Source organism: Aulonocara sp. 'chitande type north' Nkhata Bay, linkage group LG1, assembly GCF_057382095.1.
Source record: "Aulonocara sp. 'chitande type north' Nkhata Bay isolate Kocher_YH1m ecotype deep benthic linkage group LG1, A_spYH_male_GT1.1, whole genome shotgun sequence".
NCBI lineage: Eukaryota > Metazoa > Chordata > Actinopteri > Cichliformes > Cichlidae > Aulonocara > Aulonocara sp. 'chitande type north' Nkhata Bay.
The window spans coordinates 22,701,905-22,720,585 of record NC_141344.1 but is presented as its reverse complement, the minus strand read 5'-3'; the positions used below and the strand labels follow the sequence as shown (position 1 = coordinate 22,720,585).

At 42.7% G+C, this 18,681-nt stretch overlaps 1 protein-coding gene across 1 annotated transcript in view; it reads left to right on the top strand.

The window, feature by feature from the left end:
- Window positions 1-17,708, top strand: part of igdcc3 (immunoglobulin superfamily, DCC subclass, member 3) — a 65,642-nt gene extending 47,934 nt beyond the window's left edge. The window contains exons 8-14 of the mRNA XM_086288702.1: window positions 11,092-11,339; window positions 13,452-13,616; window positions 13,888-14,076; window positions 14,287-14,391; window positions 16,178-16,313; window positions 16,462-16,672; window positions 16,794-17,708. Of these exons, the coding sequence (XP_086144828.1) occupies window positions 11,092-11,339; window positions 13,452-13,616; window positions 13,888-14,076; window positions 14,287-14,391; window positions 16,178-16,313; window positions 16,462-16,672; window positions 16,794-16,919 (1,180 nt within the window). The 3' untranslated portion in view covers window positions 16,920-17,708. The remainder of the gene's footprint in view (window positions 1-11,091; window positions 11,340-13,451; window positions 13,617-13,887; window positions 14,077-14,286; window positions 14,392-16,177; window positions 16,314-16,461; window positions 16,673-16,793) is intronic.
- The last annotated feature ends 973 nt before the right edge of the window (window positions 17,709-18,681 follow it).

Below are 18,681 nucleotides of genomic sequence, written 5' to 3'. Positions count from 1 at the left end.
TTTTGTAGCAGAATCCTTTCAAAGGGTTTTTTTTTTCTTTTCTTTTTTTTTTAAACTTTCTTTCACCAAGGCCTGCCTTTCTTGTTTGCAGGCCCCTCTCTGTGCCCCACATCCCCCTTTCCTGCCCACTTTACAGCGAGCTCTGGCCTGAGCATTGGCCTTGAACTCTGACCTCGCCTGTAATCAGTCATATCCCTGGGCCCTTCCCTCCTCTCAGGCCACAGACAGCTCATCACTCCTCCCCTCCACCCTTCCCCGCCTCTTCCTCCTGTTCTCTCTTTGTCCCCAGACTTTTTTCTTCTTCTTCTTCCTTTCACTCTCACTGAATCCAGAATGGCAAAGCTGGCTTTTGATGGGGTGCTGCTCGGAGACAACGGAGAGTAAACACAGCCTTAGCAGCTGAACAACAGACCCAAAGCCCCACTGTCAGCTATCCCCCCCGGTCCACAGCCTTATCTGTCAATCTGTGAAGTGACCTTGAACTGATGAGTAAATGATGGTGTCAACCTGTCAGGACGGGACAGCTCAGTTCAGGAGCGCCAATGAGACAAGCAAACAGTCCAAATTTAGGCCATACACCTCCCGTGTGTTTTCAACTCTGTCACTCGCTTTTCCCCTTCACATATGTTTGGATCGTTGGTGAGGTGTTGCTTATAAATACAGACCGATCTATTTGAAAAGAAACTGAGTCAGAAAGTATTTGAACATGGCGAAGGTTTCAAAGGTTTTGATTTGAGTAAGCTTAGCATTTACCGCTGCCATTCATCAACAGTGCATCTATAAAACAAGTCATTTTTAATATTTCTCGACAGTGGATCAATTTGTAACACTGCAGGGAGTAATGGATCAAGAAGACGGAGCAGCCACAGTGAGCTATTAGATGAAGAGTTACAGGCGTGAGGCTGCACACCTCCAAAGTCCGATCACAGCTGCTTAAAAAACGACCACACAAACTTTTCCGTTAATTAAAAGTTTCCTTTTGCTGCATTCAGTTTTCTGTGCTACTGAACCACATTTGCTGTTAGAAAATCAGTCGGTGCTGAAAACCTTGACATCATTAATAAAGAGGGCATGCCACTTGTAAAACCTTTCATCAACTTGTGTGCAACTTGTGTGCACTTGATCAAGATGGCGCCGAGTATGGCAGCCTCGTCGCGAGCTCCCCCAAGCAACGGCTTTCTTCTGTGTTTAATTTTACTTTTCCTTTATTTTTTCACGAGCAGCACTTGTCTCCTTGTGTACGACCGACAAACCTTACTGGACATAAAAGACGGTCTTTCTTATAACTTTCCGGAGTTCAAGTTTTGCAACACGGACGCTCCGTTTGCAGAACCCCCATTCATCTCACCTGAGACGCCTTTGTTCTCTGGCCCTGGAGGCCGCAAACGCCGACGCAGAGGGAGAAGATCTGGCGTTCTGGTTCGACTGAGACGGCGCACTTACAGACCACCGTTACCCAGTTTATTACTGGCTAATATGCAGTCTCTGGAGAACAAGCTGTGCGAGCTTCGGGCACGGATCTCATTCCAGCGAGAGATGCGGGACTGCTGCGTGATCTGCCTCACAGAAACCTGGCTATCGGACAAAGTACCGGACTCCGCAATACAACTGCCGGGGTTCTCTGTGCACCGCGCGGACAGGTCACAGGATCTTACTGGGAAAAGCAGAGGCGGTGGTGTGTGTTTCATGATCAACAACAGCTGGTGTGATTATGCGAACGTGCACCCGGTCAAATCCTTCTGCTCACCGGACCTGGAGTACCTGATGATTAAGTGCCGGCCATTCTGGCTACCGAGGGAATTTACAGCAGTGATTATTACGGCTGTTTACATTCCCCCACAAGCCGACACTGACCGTGCACTCAGGGAACTGTACAGCGCGATCAGCAGCGAGGAAACCGCACACCCAGAGGCAGCGTTTATCACAGCCGGAGACTTTAATAAGGGAAACCTGAAGAAAGTCTCACCAAAACTCCATCAACACATCCTTTTCAACACACGTGGAAACCGGCTACTCGACCACTGTTACACCTCTTTCCGGGATGCGTACAAAGCCCTCCCCCGCGCCCCATTCGGCCAATCAGATCACCGCTCCATCCTGCTCCTGCCCGCCTACAGGCAGAAGCTGAAACAGGAAGCTCCAACCCGGAGGGCGGTGCACTGTTGGACGGACCAATCGGAGTCTGCGCTGCGGGACTGTTTTGATCACGCGGACTGGGAAATGTTTCACGTGGCCGCCAGAGACATTGATGAATACACAGACTCAGTCTGTGGATTTATCAGGAAATGCGTGGAAGATGTCGTCCCATCCAGAACAGTCAAATCCTTCCCAAATCAAAAACCCTGGATTAACGGAGATGTTCGCGCGGCACTGGCGGCACGGAACACCGCCTTTGCCTCCGCGAACACATCGGACTACAAACACGCACATTACCAACTCCGGAAGACGATCAAAGCAGCCAAACGTGAGTACAGGGACAGGGTGGAGCAACAGTTTGACAACCCTCGGAGTATGTGGCAGGGACTAAACACGATCACAGACTTTAGAGGGAAAACCAGCACACCGCAGACCACGGCCTCTCTGTGTGAGGATCTAAACGTATTCTACGCTAGATTCGACACAGCGAACACCATGAGACCGGACAGTGTGCGCACCGCGGATGACGTCAGTGCGCACACTGTGTCTGAGGAGGATGTGCGGAAGTGCTTCAGGAAGGTGAACGCACGCAAAGCTACTGGTCCGGATGGGATTCCCGGCCGCGTCCTCAGGTCATGCGCGGCTCAGCTGGCTGGAGTGTTCACGCACATCTTCAACCTTTCCCTCTCTCTGTCTGTAGTCCCAGCCTGCTTCAAAATGGCCACCATCGTCCCTGTACCCAAATCCTCCACCATCTCCTCATTGAACGACTGGCGACCTGTAGCCCTGACCCCCATCGTAAGCAAATGCTTCGAGAAGCTGGTCAGGGACTTCATCTGCTCTGCACTACCCGACTCACTGGACCCTCTACAGTTTGCATACCGCCACAACAGGTCCACTGATGATGCCATAGCCCTGACACTACACACTGCCCTGTCACACCTGGAGAAGAGAGACACGTATGTGAGGATGCTGTTTGTAGATTACAGCTCAGCATTCAATACCATAGTTCCCTCGAAGCTGGACAGGAAACTGCAGGATCTAGGACTGAGCAGCTCCCTCTGCAGCTGGATCCTTAGCTTCCTGTCTGACAGACGCCAGGTGGTCAGACTGGGCAGCATCACCTCATCCCCCATCACACTGAACACTGGTGCTCCACAGGGGTGTGTACTGAGCCCTCTCCTGTACTCACTCTACACCTACGACTGCACAGCCACTAACAGCTCCAACATCATTGTGAAGTTTGCGGACGACACTACAGTGGTGGGTCTTATCACCAACGGTGATGAGACGGCTTACAGGGAGGAGGTCAGCGCCCTGACCCACTGGTGTCAAGACAACCATCTCACCCTCAACGTCGCAAAGACAAAGGAGTTGATAGTGGACTTCCGGAGGTGCAGAGAAGTACACACCCCCATCACCATCAACGGCGCTGCTGTGGAGAGAGTGAGCAGCTTCCGGTTCCTTGGCGTACACCTGGCTGAGGATCTTACGTGGTCAGTACACACAAACAAAACAGTGAAGAAGGCGCAGCAGCGCCTCTTCTTTCTCAGGAGACTGAAAAGATTCGGCATGAGCCCCCGCATCCTCAGGACCTTCTATCACTGTGCCATTGAGAGCATCCTCACTGGATGCATCACCACCTGGTATGGCAACAGCACCGCCTACAACTGCAAAGCTCTCCAGCGAGTAGTGCGGTGCTCTGAACGGATAATTGGAGGTGAGCTTCCCTCCCTCCAAGACATCTACAGGAAGCGCTGCCTGAGGAAAGCGGGGAGGATCATCAAGGACTCCAGTCACCCCAGCCATAAACTGTTCAGACTGCTTCCATCAGGAAGGAGGTTCTGCAGCATCCGGTCCCGTACCAGCAGACTGAGAGACAGCTTTTTCCATCAGGCCATCAGACTGCTGAACACGTCATAGACACCTCAGCTTCACTACTGGAACTTCAACATTATGCACTCCACACTGTATATAAATGCCACTTGTTCTGCACATATTCAACTCTGTATATTTTATATATTTTATTATTATTATTATTATTTTTATTTATTTTTTATTTTTTTTAATTTATTTTTTTTACTATTTAATTTGTAAAAATGTGTATACACACACACACACACACACACACACACACACACACACACACACACACACACACACACACACACGTAGGAAAATATTTAGTATACACATCCAGAAATGCATACACTATTATATATTGTACATATATTTATTAGTTTCAGGTTGGCCATTCTTGTATTTTGCTCGTTTGTGTTGTTGTGTTTGCACATCTCTGTTGCTTGTGGGGCTCGCACACAAGAATTTCACTCGCATGTGCTGTGCCAGTGTGCCTGCACATGTGATGTGACAATAAAAAGTGATTTGATTTGATTTGATTTGAAAATGGGAAAAAGTTTCTTTTAATGTGTAGAGATAGGAGAGTTGTCCATATATGAGTTCATATAAGCAGCATCAAACCTTGCAGAGAATTTCTTCAATAACTAATACAGTTTCCTGGAATGTTTTGTTCCTCTTGGTCTTTACAAATACTTGTGACGTAGTTATCTAAACATCCGCCATCTGTCACATCATTCCTCAGCAGTGATCTGATACAAAAAGCAATGTGATTTAGATTTCCAGCTGAAGCAACAGAGAGAAAAAAAGACCTCAGAAACGAAACATCGTGTCACTAAACTGTCAAATGACACTGAGGCAGAACTAAAGACATTAAGCCAAAATTAAATGCAAGACATTACGTGCATCAGCACTGAAATCATTATACCTAAATTAATGCAGTCATCACTGTGCAGTGATAATTAACAGAGATAAAAAAGCAAATCTTCATGAATATGATTACAAGATCAAACAGGAACTTGATAATGAAACTCTAAATCAGAAGCATCAAACAGTACAAGATGTGAAATGAAAATTACATATAAGTTATTAGTAGTTGGTTCTTATTAATAGCTGGAACATCTGGAAAGTGAAGTGAAGTGAAAGTGATTCAAATTCCTGCAATTATTTGGTTTGTTTTTAAAGAAGTAAAATACAGACAAATAGTTACATTTGACCATTTTCTGCATCAAGTAACAAAAAGCGGAAATTTTGCGGCTTTTTTATAATCATATAAATCATCAAGTTTCTTGAAGATGTTTCACCTTTTTTTGCGGGGGGGGGAGTACAACACATATAGGCTCAAAGTCGACTGACTGTGCCCCATTAACTAACATCCCTGCTCTAAAATGTCTAAAACATCTAGAGCTTTCCTCCTGGAAGTTATAAAGCAGGTTTTGACATCAGTTGTGGAATTTCACAAGTGACCAGCTAACAGCGTCCATCCATGTGTTCATGAAATGTATGTGTGAGTGCGTGGGTGTGTGTGAATTAGCATACATGCAGCTGGACGCTACTGTACCTCCTCAAACAAGCGACTTCTTGTGAAATTTCGCTGCCTTCCGTTCTCACACTCATGGGGCGCATCCGGCCGCGGTGGCATTGAGTAGGGCATCCCTGGGGGCCTCTTTGCTGCGTCTGGTCAGGCTGCTTGTCTGCAAACACTCCATCCATCGCTGATATGAAAGGCTGTCAGAAACGTGATGGTTGAGTAGCGAGCTGAGGGCTGGTGACTGCTGCCGCCTCAGGGGTCAGAGGTGAGATTGGCTCAGAGAGGCTGCAATGCAGAACACCTCTTTGACCTGATAATTATACAGATTGAGTCCACCTGGCAGCCTGGAGCGAATAATGACTCTTCCATCTCGCAGCTTTCTCTGACCCAGATCAGAAATCTCCAGTAACAACACTTCAATTTTGAAAAGGAAATGGAATAATTCAGTTCTTTGTCCTACCTGCTGACCCAGAAGAGGCTCGCCTGACCTTAAAAATCCATCTGCATGAAACGCACTGAGGCTGGCGTGATGTCAGTGTTGCTGAGAACTGAAATGCCACTTTGCTCATGTTCCCTTTCACCAATCTAGGAGGATACCTGCAGTACTGTGTAAAATTCTTAGCAATATAGGGAGTGCAGAATTATTAGGCAAGTTGTATTTTTGAGGAATAATGTTATTATTGAACAACAACCATGTTCTCAATGAACCCAAAAAACTCATTAATATCAAAGCTGAATGTTTTTGGAAGTAGTTTTTAGTTTTAGCTATTTTAGGGGGATATCTGTGTGTGCAGGTGACTATTACTGTGCATAATTATTAGGCAACTTAACAAGAAACAAATATATACCCATTTCAATTATTTATTTTTACCAGTGAAACCAATATAACATCTCCACATTCACAAATATACATTTCTGACATTCAAAAACAAAACAAAAACAAATCAGCGACCAATATAGCCACCTTTCTTTGCAAGGACACTCAAAAGCCTGCCATCCATGGATTCTGTCAGTGTTTTGATCTGTTCACCATCAACATTGCGTGCAGCAGCAACCACAGCCTCCCAGACACTGTTCAGAGAGGTGTACTGTTTTCCCTCCTTGTAAATCTCACATTTGATGATGGACCACAGGTTCTCAATGGGGTTCAGATCAGGTGAACAAGGAGGCCATGTCATTAGTTTTTCTTCTTTTATACCCTTTCTTGCCAGCCACGCTGTGGAGTACTTGGACGCGTGTGATGGAGCATTGTCCTGCATGAAAATCATGTTTTTCTTGAAGGATGCAGACTTCTTCCTGTACCACTGCTTGAAGAAGGTGTCTTCCAGAAACTGGCAGTAGGACTGGGAGTTGAGCTTGACTCCATCCTCAACCCCACAAGCTCATCTTTGATGATACCAGCCCAAACCAGTACTCCACCTCCACCTTGCTGGCGTCTGAGTCGGACTGGAGCTCTCTGCCCTTTACCAATCCAGCCACGGGCCCATCCATCTGGCCCATCAAGACTCACTCTCATTTCATCAGTCCATAAAACCTTAGAAAAACCAGTCTTGAGATATTTCTTGGCCCAGTCTTGACGTTTCAGCTTGTGTGTCTTGTTCAGTGGTGGTCGTCTTTCAGCCTTTCTTACCTTGGCCATGTGTCTGAGTATTGCACACCTTGTGCTTTTGGGCACTCCAGTGATGTTGCAGCTCTGAAATATGGCCAAACTGGTGGCAAGTGGCATCTTGGCAGCTGCACGCTTGACTTTTCTCGGTTCATGGGCAGTTATTTGGCGCCTTGGTTTTTCCACACGCTTCTTGCGACCCTGTTGACTATTTTGAATGAAACGCTTGATTGTTCGATGATCACGCTTCAGAAGCTTTGCAATTTTGAGACTGCTGCATCCCTCTGCAAGATATCTCACTGTTTTTGACTTTTCTGAGCCTGTCAAGTCCTTCTTTTGACCCATTTTGCCAAAGGAAAGGACGTTGCCTTATAATTATGCACACCTGATATAGGGTGTTGATGTCATTAGACCACACCCCTTCTCATTACAGAGATGCACATCACCTAATATGCTTAATTGGTAGTAGGCTTTCGAGCCTATACAGCTTGGAGTAAGACAACATGCATGAAGAGGATGATGTGGACAAAATACTCATTTGCCTAATAATTCTGCACTCCCTGTAATGTTACCGGGGTCTTTGGACAATACCTGCTATTTCACTCGTTTTCAGTCCATTCCTTATACAATTTTTAGAGGAATTTCTTGTTGTTTGTTAAGCCATTTAACACTGACCCCTAAACCATAAGTCACCCTAAAAAGGGCACCTTACTCAAAGGATGAACCTGCGTTGTGTCTACACATAACAACCAAAACAAATTCTATCTTAAAGCACAAAGCACAGGACGAGCCTGTCACAAAACACATAATTTGTTCCCATCTATGCGACTCTATGAAAATTGTGAACAGTAACACAGTTTGTCAGACATGGTGTGCAGCATGTCCTTTAAAAATCTGATAAAACCAGACAAGTGGAAAACAAAAGAAGAAGTGGCCTAAAAAACTGATGAAGGGTATCTGAATAAGCAGCAAAGACCTGACACAGGACCTAACAGATGCATCTGGCTCTTCAGTTGATCCATCTAGTGCTGGCTGTCAAGAAGCCATTCTTAAGGAAGGGAAACAGGAATAAAAGGCTGAGTTTTGCCAAATTACACAAGAACTGGACAGAAAATTAGTGGCAATAGGTGTGATGGCAGCACCGTGGCAGGACGGTGGCATGGTGGTTAGCAGTGTTGCCGCACAGCAAGAAGGGCCTAAATTCCACCATCAGGAATCCATCCACCATCTTTCTGTGTGGAGTTTCCATGTTCTCCCTGTGTTTGCCAGGGTTCTCCCCGGGTACTCCAGCTTCCTCCCACAGGCAAAAGACATGCAGTTAGTAGGGATAGGTTAATTGATCAGTCTAAATTGCCCATACGTGTGAATGTGGGAGTGAATGGTTGTTTGTCTCTGTGTGTTAGCCCTGCCACAGACTGGCGACCTGTCCAGGGTCTACCCTGCCTCTCGCCCTATGTCAACTGGGATAGGCTCCAGCGCCCCCCGCGACCCTAAAAAAGGATAAGCAGAAGCAAATGGATGAGGTCTGATGGAGTGATGAAATTTGAAACTTTGAATGTCAGGAGTTATTCCTAAAGACCAACCAATAAGTTACAGGAAAGCTTGCCTAAGCGAGTTCATTGAATAATAAAGGTGATCACATAAAAATATATAGAGTTGTTAGAACTGTTAAATCACTACATCTATTTCCCATTTTTCCTGCAAAATATAAAGAGAAGAGGGATAGTTCAAGATTGACTCATTACTTTCTAATAGCCCATCTATATTTTGATTTCTTTTCCTCATAGCAGCATTGTGAGGAAAGGTTATTTAATATAATGCTTCCTGTTCATCAAAGAAAAGTCACATTCTGCTGTACCAACTCATACAAACTGGAGTAGCGGGATATTGCAGTTTGCATTCAGTTTCCTCGCTTAAAGTTAAAACACAGCGTGAGAGCCACAAACCCGACAGTTTACTTCCCTTTATCTGGCAAATGCTTCTGAACTCGAGAAATAATATGACCAAGGGGTGCACCATCTTCAAGGTATAGCTCAGTCCATTTCATATTCATGTTTTGTTCGGCATATATTATACTTTAAATACAGCAGAAATGGCCTTGACATAACAATGACATGAAGAAATGCTTTACACTGCAGTGCCTCATTTCCGTAGTATGTTAAATGTTTTACTATTTATTTCTTTTGCTTGAAGACAGGCAGAATGTGAAAAGTGGATTATGTATTCTTGTCTAAAAACACCTACACAACCTACACATGTACATACATAAGGTAAACACATGCACACACACACAGTGCTCCCCTATATTTATTCTATAACTGAGGACAACCCAGGTAGGAGGGAAGCGATAGAAGTAGAGAAAAATGAGGACAAAGAGCAGCGTGTCAGAGGTTTGATAGAAAAGTGTGTGCGTGTTTGTGTGTGTCCATAGGTAGAGTTCACATGTGTGTATGGAAATGTCACAGTTTATACCGATGTGGGCAAATTTGATTTTTTTGAAGCACTGATATAAATGTATCTACTGCCATGGGAGATTCAGTTCATGATGAATCTAGTATGTGCTCCGCATGATTGAGGACCTTCTGTTCTTACTGCTGCTGCCTGCTGTCTGTGCCACAAATCACTTTTTCTCTCACCCAGCTGAACACAGTAACTCGTGCTCTTGACTTTATGTCGCAGTCATCTTTTGTTCTGTGTGGTCCTTACCAGGAGAAAGATATACTACATTAAATGGATTTATTCAAGCATGAATACCTCTTGAGACTTTATTTAAAAACACTACTTTTTAGTTTATGACATATAAAGACTTCAGTCTCGAGGTGCGCTGGAGCCTAGAAGGATTTGTCTAGACATTGCCCATCAGAGATGCATGTTACTGTATAGATGGCTGATGTTTTCAGCTAGCAGCTTAAGCACTCTTTAATCTACCAGCTCTCTTGGACAAAGACATTACGGTGTGCTACACTTGTGTAATGACAACTTTAAAAAAAATGTTCCAACGTTATTCTTGCAATTTATGTGTGTAAACTGTCAAAAGTTGGTTTTGAAAATTAAAATTGTGAAAATAAGTAGTAATGTTTGGACAGCAGTACAGAGAATACTACACAGTGTTGGAGCAAGACAATTTTTATAATGGTGGAGAGGTTGAGCTCATTTCTTGCATAGAGATGAGGTAAAACGCTACAGGAAAAACAGTTTTTGTATTTTGGGGTTTTCTTTGTTAACACTCGCTCTTATTTAATATACACGATTTACATTTTTTTCCTTTTTAATTGTGAACCGTTGCTGATACTGTAAAGCTCATAAGATATTTACAATTTTAAAAAGTTCACTGTTTAAATGAGTACATGAAGGAAAAGTAGCTGTAGAGAAACAGTTCTGTAAACAGAAAGTTCCAAGGAGAAAACCAGTCATTACCACTGGTCTTGTGTGGAGGTCAGACTTTATAGTCTGGTTGCCATGGCCACCCCATGGGTCTGCCCCCGATGCTATAATTAAAGAGGATATGTTGTTGACGCTGTGAGCAGAAAATTTCAAAATCTAAACTTAAAAATGTTTGCAACTCCTGTTTTTTTTTTTTGTTTTTTTAAGCCAACATGGGCAGTTACTTTCCCCAGATTTTAACAGTTTTTGTAGCATTTCATCTAAACTTCAAATATGTGAGTCACATAATACAGAACAGTTTCTTTCTTACAGTTTGTAAGAAGCATTACTGCTATCACTGGCACTGAATCAACGTGATAGGTTTAAAGGCTAAAGAAGGCACCTAAATTCTAAATAGTTAGAATTTAAGGCAGCGAATTCACCTGCTCAAACACGAGGTGCAGCTATTGCACTGCTAGTAAAGCAATAGTAAGAATCTTATGTTCCACATTTGCACCAGAGAAACTAAACTTCCTTGTTTCCTTTCTTCTTTCCCACACTCTCTGCTTCCTGCTTCTCTCCTCTGCTGCTTCCACAGCACACTGACAATATATGGCATCAGTCAGAATGACGAGGCTATCTACCAATGCATCGCTGAGAACAGCGCGGGCTCTACGCAGGCCAGTGCCCGCCTCACGGTGCTCTGGGCTGATGGACTGCCTGGCGTTCCCACCCACGTGGAAGCAGAGGCCCTCTCCCCCACCACCATACAGGTGTCCTGGAGGGAACCTGATAAAAACACTCAGGACATCATCGGTTATGTGCTCCACATCCGCCGGACCTCAGGTGGGGCTTCTTGAAGATCCAGATACAGTTTAAAGCAAAGCTTTAGTTAAAACAAGTGTGACATGATGTCAGTGTCAAAAGGCATGCCAGGTGAGATGAGAGGAGGCAGAAAAAACACAGGCCTCTTAACGTGGAATAAATCAGCTCTGAAAGTAAATAAGTGTTTGAGGAGCCCCATGACATTTTCACTGAAGAATTAGGAATGGATGCGGCTAAATTCATTCGCATAACTACAAATGGCAGCAAACAAGAGAACGCTGCCACACTTTCATTATAATTCAATTATGTAAATAAGCTGCTACAGTAATGAAATGATGAGGAACGGCACTGACACAGGCAAAGATGGTTCTGAGGCACAAAAGCGATTTGTAAGCACACACACGCACGCACACATCACTTCAGGCTAATGCTTTACTTCAGTTTATTTCATTTATTTATCACGCCACTTCAAACTAGCAGCCATCGTTGTAACAGTCATACAAATTATTGGTAAGGTAAAACCCTTCATTAGTGGTAAGCGCAGGTTTCTAGTAGTAGAGTATGAGGGATGTCAAATCTCATGTGTAGTTTGGTGTGTCAGACTTTGGAAGAGTTATCGCGTCAATATTAAATGAGAAACAAGAAACAACGACCAAGGTGATATGGTGCCTATGGAAAATTCATGTTTTAGTATTTTACACTGAATTACCTTGACACATACTTTTGTTTAAAGATAAACAAAGAGGTGGATCCAAGGTCTACAGAAAGGAAAGAAATCAAAAAACAACAAGAAGCTGTTTTCACATGTCAGCTTCATAATATTTAAGGATAATTTGTTTTTGTGGTGATTTTCAGTTTTCCTTTCTCACAAGATGCAACCAACACACACCTTGAATCAAACTGTTTGCAAAATTCAACAACGTGACCTCAAACCTCCAGGGAGAAATCAACTTTGCAAAATTGTAGATTAGCCCTTTAAAGCCTGAACCATGAAATAAGTGCCGGAGTGTTTATTAAACCTTCTCACAAAAAATTTCCATATATGAGTTTTAATTTATAGCATATTTGCTATATCTGCATTTTATTTGTGATGTACACATCCGGGACAGAGAGGAAGGCTAGTTTGAGCTTTGAGTCCAGGATGCCATTTACGTGAGAAGGGAAAGACCAACTCAGAATCCACCATTGTAGGAACATTGTAGGTTCACCATCCTACAATGTTGTGACTGTTCTCTGCAAATAGTCAAATAGATCATGGTCATTGGTCAATAATCATGACAATTTACTTATTAAAGGTCATGAAACCGACTTTGCCTCAAATGGTGCCAGTGTCGGCTGTTATGCACATGTACTGTTTATAAGGTGGGGAAACCTGCACTGAAGAAGTCACTTGGATGATGAAAAGTGTCTCCTATTGAAAATGCTACGTCCAGATGAACAGAATCAACTTAACACTCTGTGTCAGGGGGTTACAGACTGACTGATCTCTGATCCCCAACTGTTTTGGATGTTTACATTGGTTCTCCGCTGTCAGTTGGTGTCTAGAAAAGTCCCTACATGCCTACTTGATAAATGCATGTGTCATTTATTTATTTTCTTTACCTTGTGGGTATGGTACAATTAACTGTGTATGTTTTTACTTGTTTTTATGGGGAGACCATTGTAGCACCTGCTGATGTTCCCCTCAGTTGATCTATTAACTGATCATTAAGGGACCTGGGAGACGACTAATAGTATTTCCTGTAATTTCCTCTCCAGCGTGGCGTGGCCCAATGGATTGAGGGCTAGATGTAGATAGTGGTTATGGTTGGATGAATTGCTGAATTAAAAGCAATAAAATGCTTTAACCCATCCTGAACAACTCTCCCGATTCCTCCCTCCATCTTCTTATGCCGCCCCTGCAATTCACCCTGAGGCCCAGAGCGATACTAAATTAGCTATTAAATACTGTAAATGCTTTGATAAAACCCACTGAAGTGGGCAGTAAGCACAAGTGCTAATAGAAACATATTATTTTCCATTTTTCTTCCTTTTCCCAATTATGTCTTTCCTATTTTTCTTACAAATCGTTTCAAAATTTGGCTCCTCCTTTCTTTTATTCCCCCTCTTCTCCCTCCACCCTTCTTCCTTCAGACCCGGCGGAGATGGAATACGAGGAGGCTGTCAGTAAGGTCACGCTGCAGCAGATCATCCGGGACCTGGAGCCCTCCACCAATTATACCTTCTATGTGAAGGCCTACACATCCCATGGGGCCAGCAAACCTTCGGACAGTGTCACAGAGAGCACTCACGGAGAGGGTGAGTTGGCGGAAAAAAAAAAAATTAGAAATATCAAGACTCCCACAAGATTTGTAGCACAGGTAAAACACACGATTTCACCTTAATTATTGCAGAACATCCATAAAACATAAGACAAATTGGGCTGCTCTCATTGCTTTATATTTTAGAGCTTGTTCATCCTGAGGAAAAAAGTAAAAATATTATTGCTCACATTTTATTTTTCCCACACCTGATCAAATTTCTGATAGTTGTTTAACTACTTTGGCTTACATTTTGTTTTGTGTTGCAGTGCCAGCTCCTCCTTCCCTCTACACAAAGGTGGTGAACGGTAGTGTTGTACAAGCAACATGGGAGTCTTCCTCCAAGATGGGCCAGCCTCAGGGCTTCAGACTGTATTACAGGAGAGCGCACACACCACTGTTCACTGGGCCCATCGCCTTCCCTCGCAACGTCACCCAGTACAACATCACTCATCTGGGTGAGACATGACAGCTGACTGTATCATTGCTTTTATTGGTAATTAGCGTCACGCGTCGTAAGCGCTGATGAGCGGGCCTGTGATGCAGAATGGTTTGTTAATGCACTTTAGTGGGTTTACATAGTTGTTTTTGCCAAGAGCTAAAAATATGTGTCGCTAACAGCTCATGGTGCTTAGTTTTGATTGCTTTCTTTGTTTCCTTTTGTTCAGACTCCTCACTGGTCTATGAGATAAAGTTGATTGCTCACAACCAGCATGGAGACGGGAATGCCACCATACGATTTGCTTCACTTCGGGAGGCAGTGGCCAAATCAGGTGAATTTTTCTTTATCATTTTTCCATCATTTAAAATACAGTCATCTTGAAATGTGGATATATGGAAATGTACAGTCTGCCCACATTTCCATATCACGTTGTCCAAGGACAAAAAAATCTCAGGAAGACAGACAGTGGAGAAAAAAGATTATAACAATACACCTAACAAAAAGGAAAATAATAAACTGAGAATAATAGAAATGCATTTATTGTTTCATTGGAAAAACAAAACTGAAGTTTGAATCAAATACTATGATGTGAATTAAAAAATAAATCAAATATTATCATCATGCACATGATGATGTATGGATTAGTGAGATGGCGCTGTCCCACAGGTCATCTGATTATCTCACCAATGTCTATTTCCAGAGGTGGAGAGGCTTCCCATATGCATCATCTCTATATATCATAGACTACGTGTCCACGGGTTTAATCCTTTTTATATTGATTGATTTTGTGAGCCTGATGTGATAAGTCTTTCTGACGGTATTTAGGTAGGATGAAAAATATTTCAAGAAAAATAAATGTTTGCCTGGAAATGTAAGAAAAAAGTAATGAATGGCGTGTCATTCCAAGATGGGTCAGCAAATAAGACAAATCCAAAACCAGGACTCATGATCTGAATCCCAGAATGAACTGTCGGAGTGGAAATAAATGGTTAAAGGTCATTTGAGAGAAGCGAAGTGTCTCTGAAAAACTTAAATGTTTTCTTTATTGGATCTGCATTTTGAGTTAATGCATTTTGAACTACAGGATTTAATCTTTCAGTGATGCCAGCGAGAAAAACTAGATCACAGAGGGTCTGTTTGTCTAGTATATTTATTTAGAAAAAGTGTTTGCCCAATATTAATGTAGAAAATTGAAAAGTCCTGGCCAATCCTGCAATTTGGATCTCTCGAGGTGTGCTTTTTGAATACAAGAGACTAATGTACTACAAAGATAAAGAGAAATACAGTTATATCACGCCTTCCTTTGATCTTGCTATAAAAAGAGTATCTTTACTGGGGCTCTCGCCTCTTTCTCTTTCTCCCAATCTCGTATCTGTCTGAAAGTGTAGACTTTGGCCTACACAGGCTCATCAAATGATTTCTGCCCTCTGATCCTCAGTATGGCGCATATGAGCTGACATACCTGACTCACTTCATCCTCACTAAAAATGATTCGCTGGGTTTTTTTTTTCAAGTATTGCTGCTGCATTTCTATCGTTCCACTTTATCTTGGAAGAAGTGGACCTTTAACACAAAAGGTCTGCCCAGTGTGGGCTGCAAGATTCTACGAGCAGTCTGGGGAAGTGTAGTGAAGGCCAAGCAAATCTTGCATCATCTAGCATGCTGTGGGTGTACATCACCAAAGCCATCCTCCACAAAGTTGTTTCTCTGTTACTTGGATTCCAAGTTTAATCTTTATCAGACTGGTCCAGGACTTGAGGCATGGTTTAGCTGAGATGACAGCTCGAAAAACCCAATAAATCACAAGAATCATCACTCAAAATAAGGGCTAAACGTGGTTGGAGTACAGTGTGGATTTGAGCTAAATATGACCGTATATCGATCTCACAGAAGAGATGTCTTTACTTGTTGCCACTACCCCTTATACCGCTGCAGTGACCCACCAAATATGGAAATATTTTCACACCGCTACACACTGCCCACATCAATACGGAGCATGAAAGTAGATTAGTCTCACATAGCATCTTTTGTATCAGTCAAGTTGACCTTCATGCCACATAAACAGTCCAAGCTCACCCAGCTGTGATGTGACCGTGTTGTGTGCAATATCTCCTCAGTGTTGGACGGCCCGTGCGACTGTGTGAAAGATGAGCAGGGCAAAACATCCACCACGGGCATCATAATCGGCATTCACATCGGCATTACCTGCATCATCTTCTGCGTGCTTTTCCTCGTCTTCAGCTACCGTGGCAGGTCAGAACTAGCACGACGTGCACATTCATGCGGCAGTTAATGGTGCCAGTGAAATAACTTGCCAATAGTTGCTGTTAAAGGGTCTATTTCTATCGTGTGTATAGAATCAGGCAAACGTTTAATGTGTGCATGTTCGTGTAATCCCCAGATTAATGATGTGTAAGACAGTTCAGGCCACCCCCCAGGCAGGGAACGGCGCTGCTGTGGACTCTTCTTCGTCTTCCCAGGGAGCCTCTGGGCTTAACGGGGCTGCCAGAAGAGAGATGGAGGTCAATGGCAGCGCGGCGAGGAAGAAAGCGGTTGACAGCAATGAGCTCGAGAGCCTTTTCATGCAGCCAAACACAAGAGAAATGTGCATGGTAGGTCCTCAGAGTGAAAAGAGTGAGGAAAGCTATGTTAATTAAAGGAAAAAAAGTATATTCTATCTAAGCTGAAACTAAATGAAATATACTCAGTCTGATTGTTTGCACGTGTTTTCAGTCTGATTCCTACATGCTGAATAACACCCAGCTGTCTACGATACCGCTGGATGAGTTTGCCGTGGAGAGGGAAACCCAATTCCGAGAGACTCCTGTAGCAGGAGCAGCTCAGCAGGACCAAGGCTAATAATGTATGAAGGCCAATTCACACGACACTGTCCAGTGTCCACGCAGACTTTTCTCTCACTCAGGTTGACAGATTGTTGTTGTTTTTTCAAAGTCGTCATTCCTTTTGTGCAAAGACTTTTTTCTTTTATAAAGGAGTTCTGGAGGATCTAGGACTGTATATCTGAAGCCCGATGAATTTTTAGTTTTTGTTTTGGTCTTTGGTTAATTTGCTGGTGTTGGGCAGCACCTAAGACAGAGGCCCCAGAATGTCCTTGTTATACAATGGTTTTATTTTTAAGTTTATAAATATATGTATATATATAAATATATACACTATATCTTTATCACTTATATGTCAAAGCAGTTATAAGTTATTGGTCTTATCTCTACTTTTCTGTGGATGTCAAAGACTCCTGCTGCCTACTCTCACCTACCAATGATTCCACCTTCTTGTTCACAGAAGATCTCAGCCTTCTTCCAGGGATTCGATATATTCTGCCTCAGGACTTTGTTTCAGTGATTTCGAATTTTTTTTTTTATGAGTTTTCGGCCTTCATGCAGGCGTTAGACTTGGCTGCGTGAACCTTGCGATAGAAAGAAAAGAAAGAAACCTACCTCAGCCGGAATGAATGTGTAGTGGGAAGCTTTTAGGGACTTTACCTTCCCCTGAGCTCACAGTTACTTTACATGCAGAGGAATTGGTTTGGAAGTGACAAAATCAGGTGCCGCTCTACCTCAGATGTCAAGAATCATCTCTCTTCTCCTGCTTGTCGAAGTAAAACAGAAAAATAAAGAAAACAAAAAAAAAGTATCCAACATAAAGCACTTCCAAATGCTGAAATTAATGTTCTACCTCAAGATAACAATGTTAATGTTGTCGCTGTTGTTGTTGTTTGTCTGTTTATTGCATAATGAAAAACCCTCTTTTGGCCCTTTGTGAAGTCCTGGCTTCCCTCTGTTGGTGAATATGGTGTTTGTAGATACAGCATCAGTACCTCATGCAAGCTGACAGACTGATAACATGTTGTACGGTTACGGTGTGTTGGAAATATGTATGAATTATGCTAATCTATTGTAAGCCTTTTGATAGATTTGACTTTATTTTAAAGATTGTAATTTCTTTTTTCCACCGTAGTTGCTTCAGTTGAATGACAAGGCTGTTAGAGATACACTGCATTGTCAATGACATCTTAAAGACTAACTGTGCATGAGATGAGATGTCATGTGTTTTTAAAAAGATAAAGCTAAATTGAGCACAAATGTTAACAGAAAATGGCCCGTGTCTGCGAATAGTTTGGATCATATTTCTGGAAAATCTGCTTATTGGCTTTCTTGTTGGCAGATGAAACCGCTCTCATTTGATCTTTCTCAGTTTTAAGGTCATAGCTGTTTGGCAAGTAGCCTAGCCCTAATTCCAAAATTGTTGTTAACCATCCCCGGTCTCTTAGACGCTTAGATGAGCTATTAAAAATCTAAATTCTCTAACACATGCTATTAAATATATCTTTTTTTAATATGTAAAAAAGCCAAAGCTTAAAAACAACTATTTGGAAGAGATTTATGTATTAAATGCACGTATGTGCTATTGCTTTTATTTTGTCCTGTTATCTAATATTTAACTGTAGTTTTGACAACAGAGATATGAGAGTGGTATTTGACCTCTGGAAAGAAAGCAAAAAAAGCTCTAATTTTTTTTTTTGACAGCAGTGTATCTCTAAACTTTTTCTGAATATTTGTGTCAGCATCACTTTCTTATTTTGTTTTCACATCACATTTCCAGC